The sequence below is a fragment of the Poecilia formosa genome, unplaced genomic scaffold (assembly GCF_000485575.1).
Source record: "Poecilia formosa unplaced genomic scaffold, Poecilia_formosa-5.1.2 Scaffold603, whole genome shotgun sequence".
Taxonomy (NCBI): domain Eukaryota; kingdom Metazoa; phylum Chordata; class Actinopteri; order Cyprinodontiformes; family Poeciliidae; genus Poecilia; species Poecilia formosa.
This window is the reverse complement of record NW_006800542.1, coordinates 199,737-213,622: the sequence shown is the minus strand read 5'-3', so window position 1 is coordinate 213,622 and position 13,886 is coordinate 199,737. Positions and strand designations below refer to the sequence as shown.

Below are 13,886 nucleotides of genomic sequence, written 5' to 3'. Positions count from 1 at the left end.
TTTTATTTTTGGTTGTTTTGTTTATTTAGTTTATCAGTTCCAATGTTACGTGTTATTTTGAAAATAAATATCAGGAAATAGCATGTATTAGTCATTTCCATTAAATCAGTGTCAAAAGGTCTTGAAACAATATTATCGTTTATCGCAATAATTTCTTTAGACAATTAATCGGCCAGCAACATTTGTTATCGTGACAGGCATACTCCTATTTATTTGAAACTTTCTGTTTACATCAACATGGGACATGTTCATGTTTAATTGTAAATGAATGAAACAAACTAAAGTGTGTGTTAATGGAGGGGAGCCTCATCTGGAATCACTTCACTGCCATGGGGCTTTGAATAAGACAAGTCTAAGCCTAAGTGCTTTAGAGACACAAATCAAGAATCAATCAATATATCTGACACACAAAGTTATTTTTCCATATGTGAATCTTTTCAGCAAGAGCAAACAGACAGACATAATGCAGTGAATGTGTTACCCATTAGGTCCTTGGTTACAACAAGTCCTCCTGTTTGCTTCTGTGGCTTTTCTCCCTCAGCAACAAGACCTGGAAGATAAAAATCAGTGAGCACAGGAACTCCATTAGCACTGCTGCCATATTTATTATGATCATCTGTCTGAAAATCTCCCTAAAGAGTCTATCAGTGGGATGTGGAAGGGGCTGATGGAGCTGCAGAAAGAAGCAGGAGATTTAACAGGAAATTCAGTGTTTGCATGTGGGGAGTTACTATACAGTACAGAACCAAGAATTAATCTTTTAAATGCCGGTATAATAATTTTCATGACCAAAAACAGCTAATAATTTTCAATAAAATAAATGATTTGTACTAAATAACCCAAAAAAGAGAAATTCACACCTTTTCTGTCCACCTTGAAGTCAATGACGATTGGTTCCACCGTCCCCTCGCGGTTCCTCCCTAAGCCCTCGCCCGTTCTCCAGCCCATCTTCCTCATGAGGAACTCCCCAACGCCACCAGACACCGGAGCTGCCCTGAGGAACTGGTCCTACACCCAGGAGGGAAAAAACTCTGCATCAGCACAACTCTACATAGATCCAATAAGTGACCCCTGGAATGGGTCACTCCACTAAACTTTTTAGTTTATGACAGGAAGAGGAAGTTATTCAGTTTTAGTTTTAATTGTTTATGTTATGTACACATTTCATAGAGTTCATTCAATATGCTAAGAACCAACCGCAATGTTTCTGACTGACAGACCCAAACCTGACAGTTAAATCGGATCTAAACTGCTGGTGGGTTTGACAGAACAGACTGTTACCATCCACAGAGTCAACAGGGACAGACATGCACTGAGGCTCCTGACAGGCACATGTCAGTTTGGTGTCTAAAAGCCCTTAGTAAGACATGTAACCACAGACCTGCAGTGCTAACAGCTGAGGAGGACTTTGCAAAGTTTTACCTTGGGGGAGCAAACGTTTAGGACCAGTAACATATGAAAGCATGTTACTATGGGGGTTAGAAATCTTTGAAAGCTATTTCCTTCTCTCTTTTTTTCATTTGTTGTTTGTTTGCTATTTTGATTTTGTTTAAGGATTTAAGACACAGGTCTCATTGATGTCAGTGATTTTACCACCTTCCTAGAGCTGTACTGCTCTATCAAACATCGGATATTATACGTGGTTTAAAGTATCTGCACAAAGAAAGTGGTAGGCAGGCTACAGAGTAGAGATCAGCTCCATAATTTACATTTGAAAAGACATTTACATACACTGAATATAAAGACATATACATTTTTTTTCACTATCTGAAGTTAAATCAGACCAAACTATTCCTGTTTTAGCTTCATTAGAATTACCAAAATTATTTGTATTTGTAAATGCAAGCTTTCTAGCAAACAATAAATTTGGTGATCAGATTTTTAACAACATATATTAGTTTTTTTCATACACCAAGATAAATCATTCAAATCAATCTTTTTTCTTTGCCATAAATAACTTGCTCACATCCTTCTGCCTCTCCTACCGGACAAACCCAGAAGTTAGAACAGAAAAGGAGAAGATCACACAGGATTAAACAACACAGTGTGTTAGCCCACAGTTTGTGAGACTACTTCATTGTTGTTGACTGGATCGCAGGAGTCAGCATATAGAGAGAAGCAGTCTAGAACTGAGCTGGCAGCCCTACCACTGACTGGTAAAAACTGATCCATCTCATTAAACGGGTGAGCTGCCGCCATCAGTCTAAGCACCCGGTTAAGGTCAGTAAGTGTGTTTTTGCAAGAGGAAAAAGGTGAGATGTCACCTCTGTCATAAACTTTCACACCACAATGTCTAATTTGTCAGTGACAGCTGGGTTTGAAGCAGTTTGTCTGATCCTGCTGCTCAGCTGCTGGTCAGCCGCTGAGCCGTCACAGAGGATAAAGATGGACGGAAACCAGAAACAATGCAGCAGTGAACGGCGATCGGTCCTGAATTTTTAACAAATAGCAGCTCAGAACCCAAATACAAACAAAACAGAAAACTGTTTACTCAGTTTCAGTAACAAACTGAAGCTTTTGTACTGAACGGTTTCTTTTCAGTTTCCTTTTGGAAACGCTGCATATTTTTTTATTAACTGGTATTAAACGTGACGCTGCACGCTTTCCTTAATTCCCCCAGTGGGGTTGACCGGCACCTGATGACATGACTTTTGTGAGTTATCTAATCCTGACTCAGAGACTGAGAAAAACTGCCTCAACTCAACCTGGGCTTGAACACCCCTCAGATTTGGTCACCATGTTTTTCTTCCAAATACTTTTGGGTTTATCATCTAATTTTTTTTAAAAGTTCCTGCATAGTTTTGTCTAATTTGTCAAACTACTGAGGCAAGTAGTTTGGGGTTCAATTCCCAATTTGTGACCTCTCTGGTAACTGTAAAAAAAGAAAATGTAAAAACTTTTTGAGACCCAAAACTCCTCTTCTTTCAGTTTACACTCCAAACCTTTCATTCAAAGTTCCTTCGTTCAGAACGAACATGATCTCTGAAACTTAGACTGAAAGACATACATGTTGGGATTAACATTCAATCAGCTAATATTTGTTCTCCACTCCTTTTAAGTGGTTGCCAGGTCCATGATTGTTTTTTTGGGTGTTGTTCTTTTTCCTAACTAATCACTAAAATATATTTGTGTGATTCCTAAAACCAGTTTCATGTTAAAAGTGCAGTTTGATTGAGATTTGACAGTGTTGGGGAGTTGCTCTGCTTTTCCTGAAGAAATGTAAACCCTCTGCTTAATGGACCAAAACTTCAAGGAGGATTTCCATGTTTCACACATTGAACCACCGAAGACCGATGGTGAAAAATGTCTGTCCTAGACGTCCTTCATGTGTCTCACCATAGGATTTATGTTAAATGAACTGAATTGGGCCACAGTGGCTAAGTAACCCTTACCTTCTTTAGCCACGCTTGTGGTCCGCTGGTAGACAGCTCCTCTGAGCTGAGAACCTGGGCTCCAGTAGAACCAGTAAAGAGACCAGGAACGTTACTGGACTGAGCCCATGCATCCACCTGTTAAAAAAAACAAGCATTGTCTTAAAAACCAGCCATTCAATTTTCATTATAACTATTTGAGAAATCAACATTTCCTTATTAATCCTGAGTGAGAAGTATTCTACCTGCTCTTGGGCGCGGCTGAGCATACAAATGGCACTGACGTCATAGGGGTTCTCAGCCAATCGCCTCTGAGCTTTGATTCTCTCCGTCACTGCCTGGGTGATATCCACATTCTGAGGGGAAGAAGAAGAAGAAGAAGAAGAAGAAGAAAAGGCAATTTTAAGTGATGGAAGAAAACTACCACTATATCGGTTTGGACGTTTCTCTATGCTTCACTGCTCATCTACAAGGACCCATCTGTTCCAGCTGCTGCTTCAAAACTTAAGGCTTTACTTAAATCTTTGCTGTTTCCACACAGGAGCTGCAGTTCTGATATCTGCCAGAGAAGTTCCAGATGGGAGGCAAAGGAGAGTTGGGTGTTTAATATACAAATATGTCTAACTGGAGTTAGCTGGAAAGTGCTGAGGAATATATCAGAATAATAAGATGCATGTTTTCAAATTAATTTATCTGGAGTGCAACAGCAAACAGAACAACATAACAGCAGTCAGGTTTCTATGGCTCCAGGTCAACCCACTTTCTTCTTGTTTGCAGTTAATGCTTTCATTAATTATCTTCTGCAGAATATAAGTAAAATAACTGTATATTTTAGCTGCGGTACATCTTTTGATCAAGCATTCACTAGATAAATTCTGTTATGGCATTTTAGGCAATAACATTTTTATTTTCTTATTTAAAAAGGGAACTGTTTTAATCATTTGTTATTTGCATCTTTTAATGTATTTCTAATGTATAAAAAAGGCTGAAGAAGATAAATAAAAAAATCTGCAAAGTGTGATTATTTCTTATACGAATAATTGATAATCGTCAGTATAACTGATTGACTACTCTAATCATTGTTAGCTGCAGCCCTAATATAAACGTGAGAAAGTCCTTAAATTGATTTTTTTATATTCTGGTTTGTTTTTTTTTTCAGAGCTTCTTTGGCTCAATTTAACACATTTTTCTAACTATGAACGCAAAATGCACCCTGCTACAGTTTATACTCAGTTCTACTTTATTTCTTACTCTTCTTAGTCTATGAAAACTATTGCAAAATGCAGTTCTAGTTCTCTGGAACAAAAGAATCAGACTTGCACAAACATGTGAGAGATCCTTAGATCATTCTGATCAGCAGTTTAGAAACACAGCCAACGTATAAATGTTCTGTTGCATCTGCTGCAAACACTGTTTGGGCAACTAGTTTTATTATTTTATGACACTTTCGCTACATCAAGAACAACATGCATCTGCTCTTTTCCACTCAGAAGCTTTTTCTAAGATTTCCTGCTCCAAACAGCCTGAGTTTGGCATTTCCCTTCTAATAAACACACATTCTGACAGAGGTTTTGTAGCTTGTTCTGTCTCAGAATAATATCCCTGCCTGCCTACAAAATACCTTCATCCACATGAAAACATAAAACACTGCCAGAGCACTGCAAATTGAACAGTGACAGCAAACTGTAAATACTCAGAGTCCAAGTGTCTTGTTATTTCTCATATTGCTTGTATTGGCAGCCCAAAGGCGCTGGCAGTGATGTGTGATCTCTGCCAGCGCTGACAGCCGATCTCATTACAGCCGTCTCTCTCTGCATGTGCCCACCAAGCAGAAGACAGTGTCTTGTTATTCTGCAGAAACAGCTGCTTCCTGCTCAAAGCTCTGATCAGCACGGCTGGGTTGGGTAACAGTGACCCCTCTGTGGCACATACAGATCAGTGTTGATGAAGAAGTTATTCATAGCATTAAAGTGATCAAACCAGAAGCTTTTTGCATTTTCCACAGGTGAAGGCCTCCTTGCCAACACCCTAATCTGTAACTCCTCCACGGATTCTCTATAACTTCACATCTACACATTAAGAAGAAACACATCATTGTTTTGTCACTTTATTAATCCCAAATACATGCAACTCATCTTATCCAAGGTTCTTCAAAGAGTTTGTGTTGATGCTGATGGCTGTGGGTAGGACTGATCACCTGGAGCGACTGTGTACAAAGAGAATGCCTAGGGTTCTGCAGATTTCTTTTTTATTTTATTGTATCCAGCCAATCCTTTGTTAACTGCAATACTGCAATGACGAATGGGATTTTATATAATGTGGAACTCTAAACAACCATCATCCTCTTTAGGAAGGTACAAAATGTTCAAATCAACCCAGATACAAACTGCAACAATACCCTAATCACACACAAGTTAAGAGAGAGTCAGTACGTCCTGTTACTACAGGACATTGGCTGGAAGGCCATTCAGTGGAAGAAGCCATTACTCCAAATGCAGCAAAACAAATCTAGATTAGATTTTGGAAATGTACTGAGGTTCTGATGAAACTAAACCAAACATCCATCTATTCCCTCTCATCCCTGAAGCTTCTCAAAGGAGGCTGGTCCTCAGCGTTCACTGGGCAACAGGCGCAATTCTTCCTGGACAGGTCGCCTTTAAACCATTTTACTTCAAATAAATCTAATACAGAGAATAACTGCTTCTGTTTTATGTTCAGATATTTAGTTATCTTAAATAACATGATAGACCTTGTCAATTGTTTGCATGTCTCCACCTAACTTCAGTGTTGGTGTCAGCAGCCAGCTGCTACTGAACTGGCTGAAACGAGTCTAGCACCACCTTCTGGTTCAGAAATGAACTGCCATCTAGACAAACATGCCAGACTTCTACATACTTTTGTTTGCAAAGTTGAACAGTTCTATAAACTCCTTTTAATAAACATGTATGTAAAGCGGTAAAACACCAACAACAGTCAACAGGCATATTGCTGCAGTTTTTTGTTTTTTTTTATATGAAGGCTCAAATAGCCACAATGCTAAAATATTTCATATTTTTTGGGCGCCGTGGTTCTCTGTTTATGTCACCACATGGCACAATTCACTGGGATTTAAACTATAGTGCTTTGTTTATGGGAAATGTTGCTTTATCCTCCCAGAATGAATTGTAATTAAATTTATAGGACAGTGTTAGTTTCTAAAATAAGCTCAAATCTCTCCAGCTGCTGCTCTGGAAGCTCTAAGTGTTCAAGCAGGAACTGATATGGGTCATAACAGAAAACAAAACATTTTAATGATACTGCACAGAGGTGGGCTTTCCTAAAATATCAAAACATAAAAGTCCAACCAGAACAGAATTAAAGTGACTTTATTAGACACCAACAATACCTCCAGAGAGTTTATGTCTTACCTGCTGCCGTATTTCAGGGAAAACACTGTCGTTGTCAGGTACAGGTGCTACCTGCTGCTCCATGACGTCGGGTAGCCCTGCATCTGATGCCGCCTCACCCGACAGTAAGGTGGGCGTCGCTGAGGGAGCGTTTGACACAGACTTTTTGCCCGTAGATGTAGATTTGTCAGCTGTTTTCTCAACTGGAACCCACTCTCCATAGGCAACCACTCCTTCTCCCTCCTGCATGGTAACATTATGAACAGGAAGAAGCATTAATGTGTTAGAAACAGATGGAAATCCTTTGCTTATCCTTATTGGTTGAACAGATGCATCCTGACCTTCTTACGATGTTGTGACCCTGAAGACACAGGAAACTCCTTGGCCATTTCTGCATCACTACGCGATGTTGGACGAACTGTTGTGTTCTGAAAGTTGAAAAAAAAAATTGCAATAAAAATTTAAATGCTCATTTTTCTTAAAACAATCCATGTAAATGCTGAATGGTAATTTTTCAACTTCACTTATGCACTACAGGCTGCATTTAAAGTAATCAATAATCAGCTGCCACATTCAATACAACTTATTTTTTCCTATTTTTAAGCCATAAAGCCATATTTTGACAAATTAACAAATTAAAATCTGCATTTTCTGCATTTTAAAGAGCTTTAATACATCTTTTATTAAAAAACGCCTGTCAAATCACACCAACTACAGCTTTATATATGCCCATTTTGCCTCTTCAGTGTCCATTTCTCAGACTAGAAAAGACCTAAAAATTACATTAATGTTGAAGTTGATGACTTTTTGCTCTCGAATGGTTGATCCTCCAAAGAGTTTGCCATCATCTTCTTCATCGGAAACATGAGGTAGTGCCACTGGCAGCTCTCCAGTGCTGTCTGCAATCATCTTGCATTTCTATAAAAACAGAGAACAATAAAATGACTTAAGAAATATAATGTTCCCCCAGTTTGAGATCATAACTTCATCTTAATATATTCATTCAGCCACTATTTGTGGTTTTAAGCTTTGGAAAAATAGAACGGTTGTAAAGGAGGCTTTTTTAAATAAACTTTTCTAAACATGCAATAAAGCTGTAGGTCTTGACTTGTTACCTACAAGTGGAAGAGAGCCGATGTGTAGAGTCAGAAGTAAGACAAGGTGACATTTTCCTTTTTTTTTCCTGAGATTCCAGACTGAATACATGTCTGGTTTTCAAAGTGTTGTTTCTCTATAGTAAGAGCATAAACTCTGCATGGAAAGAATACGACAGGAAAATCCTCTACCAATCAATTTATGCCTCCTTTCAATTTCAAGTTGGTTATCATGAAGTTCAGTACTTAGAAAATAACATTTCTTACTACTATGAAAAACTAGTTTTTAGCAACAAATGAGCATAGCTACAATCCAAATATATTTGAGCATTTATTGATAATGCAATATTGTTAAATTCATCATATATTTGGCTAATGTATATTGGACATCCTTCATTTTCATTAACAAAATATGTCAATCAGTTAAGTACTGTATTTAATTGTATTGGTTTTTGATGGGGATTTATAAACATACAAACAGGATTTATGGTTCTTCAGTTGTATTTTTGCAAATAAGATGAAACAGAAACTTTAAAATATGCATATTAGTTAGTTAATTTCTCTAGTAAACTTACGGCAGTAAAAGAATTTCTGCTGACTCCTCATAGCCTTAGCTTTCATATATAGCCTCAACATTTCGGCCATGTTTTGGAGAATACATGGCATCGATGTAATAAATCCTCCAAACTGAGAGCATGCTGATTGGTTACTGTTTTTAGTGCTTTGTTTAATCCTGAAAACACACACTGGGGTCTTACATCAGTAAACTCCTTAATGCTGATGCTGTTGGCCTGCTTTGCCACTTTCTTTTTCACTTCTTCCAGAGCGGCCGAGTTGGACTGGATCCCAAGGATAGATGGCTTGTTACCGACAGAGGACAGTGGGAGCAGCGAAGACAGAGTCCCCATGTTAGACAGAGCTGCAGTCACAGAAGCTACAAGGGAAACAAAGATAAAAGATTCGAAAGAGAGGAAAAAAAATGGGTTAGGATTGTTCATTTAAGTTAGTGGAACATTGATCATTCTAAATGATTTAAAGCAATTGAAGTTCACCCTAATTTAAGGTCAAACACTGAAAGGCATTTTTGTGTTTTTATTTAAAAAGGCATTTTTTATATTACTCAGAAGATTTATCTAATAAAGTGTAAAGCCCAGTTCACACTAAACGATTCTAGAATTGTCGGCCGATGGTCGACCTTTTTTCACAACCTGAGACCACACACTAGCCGACTAAAAATTGTAGGTATAATGTGTTTGATCGTAGAGTGTGAGAAATCCCTTAAATTTACACGATACCACACCTGAATTTACAGTAAACAAACATGGACAAAGGCGTTGAAGTAGTAACTGTAGTTTGTGGATGTATTTTAACTGAAAACAGACGCAACAAAAAGTCAAAGCTTTGGATTAAGAACTGGACTTGGCGAAATCATATATTTGTTGCACTACAATATGGAGGTGAGTTGTACTTTTTCTCCCGTTTTAACAAACATTACACTGGGCTTAATATTTTTTCTGTGCTGTTGATTAATTAAGCGTAACCGTTTAATTAGAAGTTTTTAAATTTTTGATGTGTGGATATTGTAGAATATGTGGATGTACTGGGCTTTGTTTCAGAAAGCTGAATAACTGAAAGTTCGGAGCAGCGTCAGCTAGAAGAGTGCATGTCCTACGTGTTTATTTTTAGAAAACCAGATAGCAGTTATCCTTATTTTTTCCCAACTGATAGCGGAAGGGTAACGTCTTCCCATTCCATTTATGGTGCATGGTAAGTTAATTGCAAATTTTCTGGCATCACCTCTGCAGCTCCTGGAACCGCGTGCGCAATATTTGTGCAGCGCTCTGCACTCGTCAGTTTAATGAACTTCTGCACCTATTTTTTTCTCAATTTAGACTACAAATAGATTAACACAACATAACATTTTCTGTATTTTTCTCTGTTGTGTTATTACTGCAGACTGAAATTAAACGAGCCATTTCAACCAAAGAATGCACTTTAAACCAGACTTTATAATTTTTCTGTTTTATTTATTTATTTATTTTTCTGATTGGCTACCTATCACATTCAACAGGCTGCCTTCTCGCTCCCAGTCGATGGACACCACACGTACTGAGATTATTGGGACAAGACAAACATGTAGAATATTCCTGATTTTAGATCGGAGCGGTTCATACTTTCTATCGACTGGACCCGATCAGTCGTAACACACCACAGGATGATCGGTTGCGATTATCGCAAGTGACAATCTTAGAATGCTGAACGTTCTAAGATTGGCGTACGGGCAAAATGGGGGCAAAAAATTGTGCAGTATGAACTGGGCTTAAGATAATCTAACCAACATCCCAGAATGTGAGATATTCAAGAAATAAATTCCAGATTTTACCAGCAGTCATGCTAGCCATTGCTGCATTCATGGCCATGTTTGGTAGGGCCAGAGGAAGCACTGTAGTCCTAAGGCTGGCAGGGACAGGCATCCCAGCCTTCACACACATGGCAGCAGCATTGGCCTTGGCTATTTCCAACAGCTGCTCCTTATCTGAGGAAACACAGAAACAGGAATAATTAACCCCAATTTAATCAAAAACATCCAACTCATAGTGGCAAATGGTAGCTTTGACTGTGGAATGCTGGTTTAGAGTATCTGACCCAGTTCACTGATGCGTTTTGGGCTGGTACTCCTGCTTCGGTCCTTTCTTGTGGGTGATCTTTTTTTGCGCAGGATGAGGATGGGGGAGTGGCTCGGTTCACGTTTCCAGCGGTCCCTCTGGCTGTAGGTTAGCCTCCTGCGATTGCGTGACGCAGACCGTGACCGGGACCTCCGGGAGCGCCGGTGGACCGACCTACACAGAGAAAAAACCAACAAAACACAAACGATGACATCAGTTCTGATGCTGGTAACCGAATGTTGGATGTTACAGAATGAAAACGTAACGCTACCTGGAGCGTGACCTTTTCCTCACTGAGCGGCTCCTGGATCTGGATCTTCTCCTGTAGCTCCTGCTGGGGGACTTGGATCTTTTTCTCTTCTTTGATGACTTCCTGTCTCTGTCTCTGTCTGGTGACCTGGACTGCTTTCTTTTCCTCCTAGCTGGTGATTTGTCATGAGACCTGGGCTTTTCTGAAGCTTTCTGCTGAGGGGCGGTGGACTTCGGGGCTTGTTTGGGTTCAGAGGGTGTGGGTAGCTTGTGGGCAGATGAACCAGAACCTAAAGTTTTAGGAAGACCAACAAACAAATTCTAATCAAGCTGAAAGTCCAACTGGTGCTTTGAGACAGTGTGACATAAACCGGTGTGTGTGTATCTCTGTGTGTGTGTGTGTGTGTGTGTGTGTGTGTGTGTGTGTGTGTGTGTGTGTGTGACCTACAGCCTTCTTGAAGCTTAACCAAAGAGCCTGCTTCCATTTATTAATTAAAATAATTCCATTTCAAGGAAGTAGCATTCAGTTAACAAAACCATTTTAACATCAGTTCAAAATTGAAATAGTTTCATACAAGATCTGAAGCATAACTATTTATTCTGAATTCTTATAATTTTGTACACTTTCATTCTAACAGTAGTAGTTTATTCTTTACGGTTCATCCTCCATTTATTATTTTCTAATAAATGTATACTGTTATATACATATTAGCATGTTATAACGCTTAACACATTATAACATTATAATGATTAAAAGTAACTTTTGAAAGGAAAATATTAAGCATACTTTTTAATAATTTCACTGACTCTTATTGGTCTAGTGTAATATTATAATCTTAAATGTGTTTTCATCAGCTACATTTAGAAATTAATGACAATTAACATAGACAGAGGCTGAAAATCCTCTACATAAACACAAATATATTCAATAAATTACAATATTATTGAAAAGTCAACTTATTTCAGGAACTTTATCTCTATGTTAAACAAACTATATAGATTACTTACACAGATGAAGAATTTATTTGTTTTATATGAGGATTTTCCACTTACAGGTAATGAAAACATGACATTTAAAATCAGACCTTTTAAAAAAATATTTGATATTCCAGATCAGATTGTTAAATTGGGTGAGATGTGTCTCATTTACTTATCAGTTACATACTAGCAACATCTGACACAGAGCTAATAAAAGGCAGCAACATGTGAGAGCTAAGCCTGAGAGTCAGAACTGTGCAGAGGTGCTTATGGGCATTTGTTGGCTTTACATGATCTTACCTTGTTTTTCAGTTTTGTCTCGATTCTCTGCTGGCTCTGCTGTTTTTGGTTCAGCTCTCTCTTCTGCCAGCAGGGGTGTCTGTGCAGAACTGAGGTTCTTCACTGGCGACGGAGGCCTGTCTGAAGGGCACTGGGCATTGAGCACGGATTCACACAAATGTCCTGTCGTCTCAGACGGGCTGCAGTCAACCACACCACAACATCATTTGTTTCAATTAAGAAACATATCAAACAATTAGACATTTTTCTGGTCTGTGAAGGACTGTCTTAATTACTGTAATGACAGCACTTGACAGAATCCATGAAAAAATACATTAAGTAACCAGCAGCCCAGAAGATGAGCTTTGAAGCTGTGTTTATGGCCTTTATATACATTTTAATGCCATTTGTGACATCAATGGGAAACATCTTCATGCATTTTCCTTAGAGAGATATTTACAGCTGGAGTGGGCTGAGACTGTCTGCGGCTGTCCTGTTTATATTTAACAGTATTTATGACGGTGAAAAGCTTCTTCTGGTGATTGTGTAGTGGAATCAGCTGGATGGTGAACATGAAACACTCATGCAACTTTGTCATGTTTTTGTTCTTTGCTGAAACTGCAAAAGCAGCAAATCGCTTTGATTACATCTTGTGATTTACTGCTTTTATCCAATTTAAAGCCAAAATTATTCTAATATTCCAAATTTGTATTTTCTAGGAACTAATTCCTCCATTTATGGACTTCTCCAGATGTACAAAAATATTGCACATCATTATCTGTTGGACTGACAAATATCAGCTGGGAAATTGTTGCATTTCGCCCAACATTAGTCAGATGTTGATGCTACAGATGGCTATAACAAACAGGAAGTGGAGCATAACTCTCAGAAAAATGGAGAGTATTCCCCGCTGTACTTGAGGTTTGGGCATTGAAACTTTCAGAGTCGTGCCTCTGGTAAGACACAAACCCACCAGCGAATGAGAAACTTTGCCAAGTCCCCTCCCCATATAAGTCTTTTTTCAGAAAGGCTGAAAAGCAGCTCAAGCCAGCGTACAAACTTTGAAGAAATTATATCAAATTTTGCAGTTTCCGTCAACCTTTCCTGATGGAATACCACAAATTGCTCGGAAAAAAAACATGGATCCAACCAGAACCTTCTAAGGCAGACGTATGTGGTACACCATAGACAGATGAGGAACACTAGAGCAGAGCCAGATGAAACATCCAGAAGAGAATTATGGGACAGCATGGGATTAACTCTGAGGTGATTTTAGCTACCAACTCTGGCTGGTGGAGAAAGTAATTCACTTGAAATTCTATTCAGTGTGAACAGGATCTGGTGTGCCAACAGCAGAGGACCTGAACTGAAAAGCGAGTTATCAAAATAATGAGAGAAAAATAATAATAGGACTCTCCCATCCTCTTCCTGGAGGACATTTTCAGGACTCTCCCACAACATTCTGGCAAACTGCATCATTCTCTGCGTCCACCTGTTTTCCATTTCAATGTGCCTTCTTTTTGCTCAGGGCTACCCTCTATATTTTAACCTCGGATTTATCTTATGCAACAACAATAACCCATTTTTTAATCTATTCTATAACAAACAGAGCAAACAAAACAAAGTGCTACTTTTTCACAGCTGATATAAAAGAGGCCCAAACCCCAGTAAAGCAGGACTTTTCAGCGGCCCATGTTGGCTTGCTATTGCAGGAGTCTCCAACCTGTAACTCTTTAGAGTTTCCTCATTAGTTCTGAGTAAAACTGATGTTCATGTAGTTGGACTGAGGGTTAAAATGTCACTTTGGATTAGACATGTTGCAGACACCTGCGTTAGTGATTTAATTAGGCCGATTTGTCCTTG

At 38.7% G+C, this 13,886-nt stretch overlaps 1 protein-coding gene across 2 annotated transcripts in view; it reads right to left on the bottom strand.

Annotated features, from left to right (window-relative positions):
• sonb (SON DNA and RNA binding protein b) overlaps window positions 1-13,886 on the bottom strand; it is a 29,925-nt gene that overhangs the window by 11,428 nt on the left and 4,611 nt on the right. For both annotated transcript variants that reach the window (XM_007541367.2, XM_016665645.1), the window contains exons 6-17: window positions 12,045-12,223; window positions 10,789-11,056; window positions 10,498-10,691; window positions 10,235-10,387; window positions 8,610-8,785; window positions 7,541-7,675; window positions 7,099-7,185; window positions 6,779-7,000; window positions 3,617-3,727; window positions 3,393-3,509; window positions 861-1,008; window positions 482-550 (exon numbers count right to left, since the gene is read on the bottom strand). In XM_007541367.2, the coding sequence (XP_007541429.1) occupies window positions 482-550; window positions 861-1,008; window positions 3,393-3,509; window positions 3,617-3,727; window positions 6,779-7,000; window positions 7,099-7,185; window positions 7,541-7,675; window positions 8,610-8,785; window positions 10,235-10,387; window positions 10,498-10,691; window positions 10,789-11,056; window positions 12,045-12,223 (1,859 nt within the window). The remainder of the gene's footprint in view (window positions 1-481; window positions 551-860; window positions 1,009-3,392; window positions 3,510-3,616; window positions 3,728-6,778; window positions 7,001-7,098; window positions 7,186-7,540; window positions 7,676-8,609; window positions 8,786-10,234; window positions 10,388-10,497; window positions 10,692-10,788; window positions 11,057-12,044; window positions 12,224-13,886) is intronic.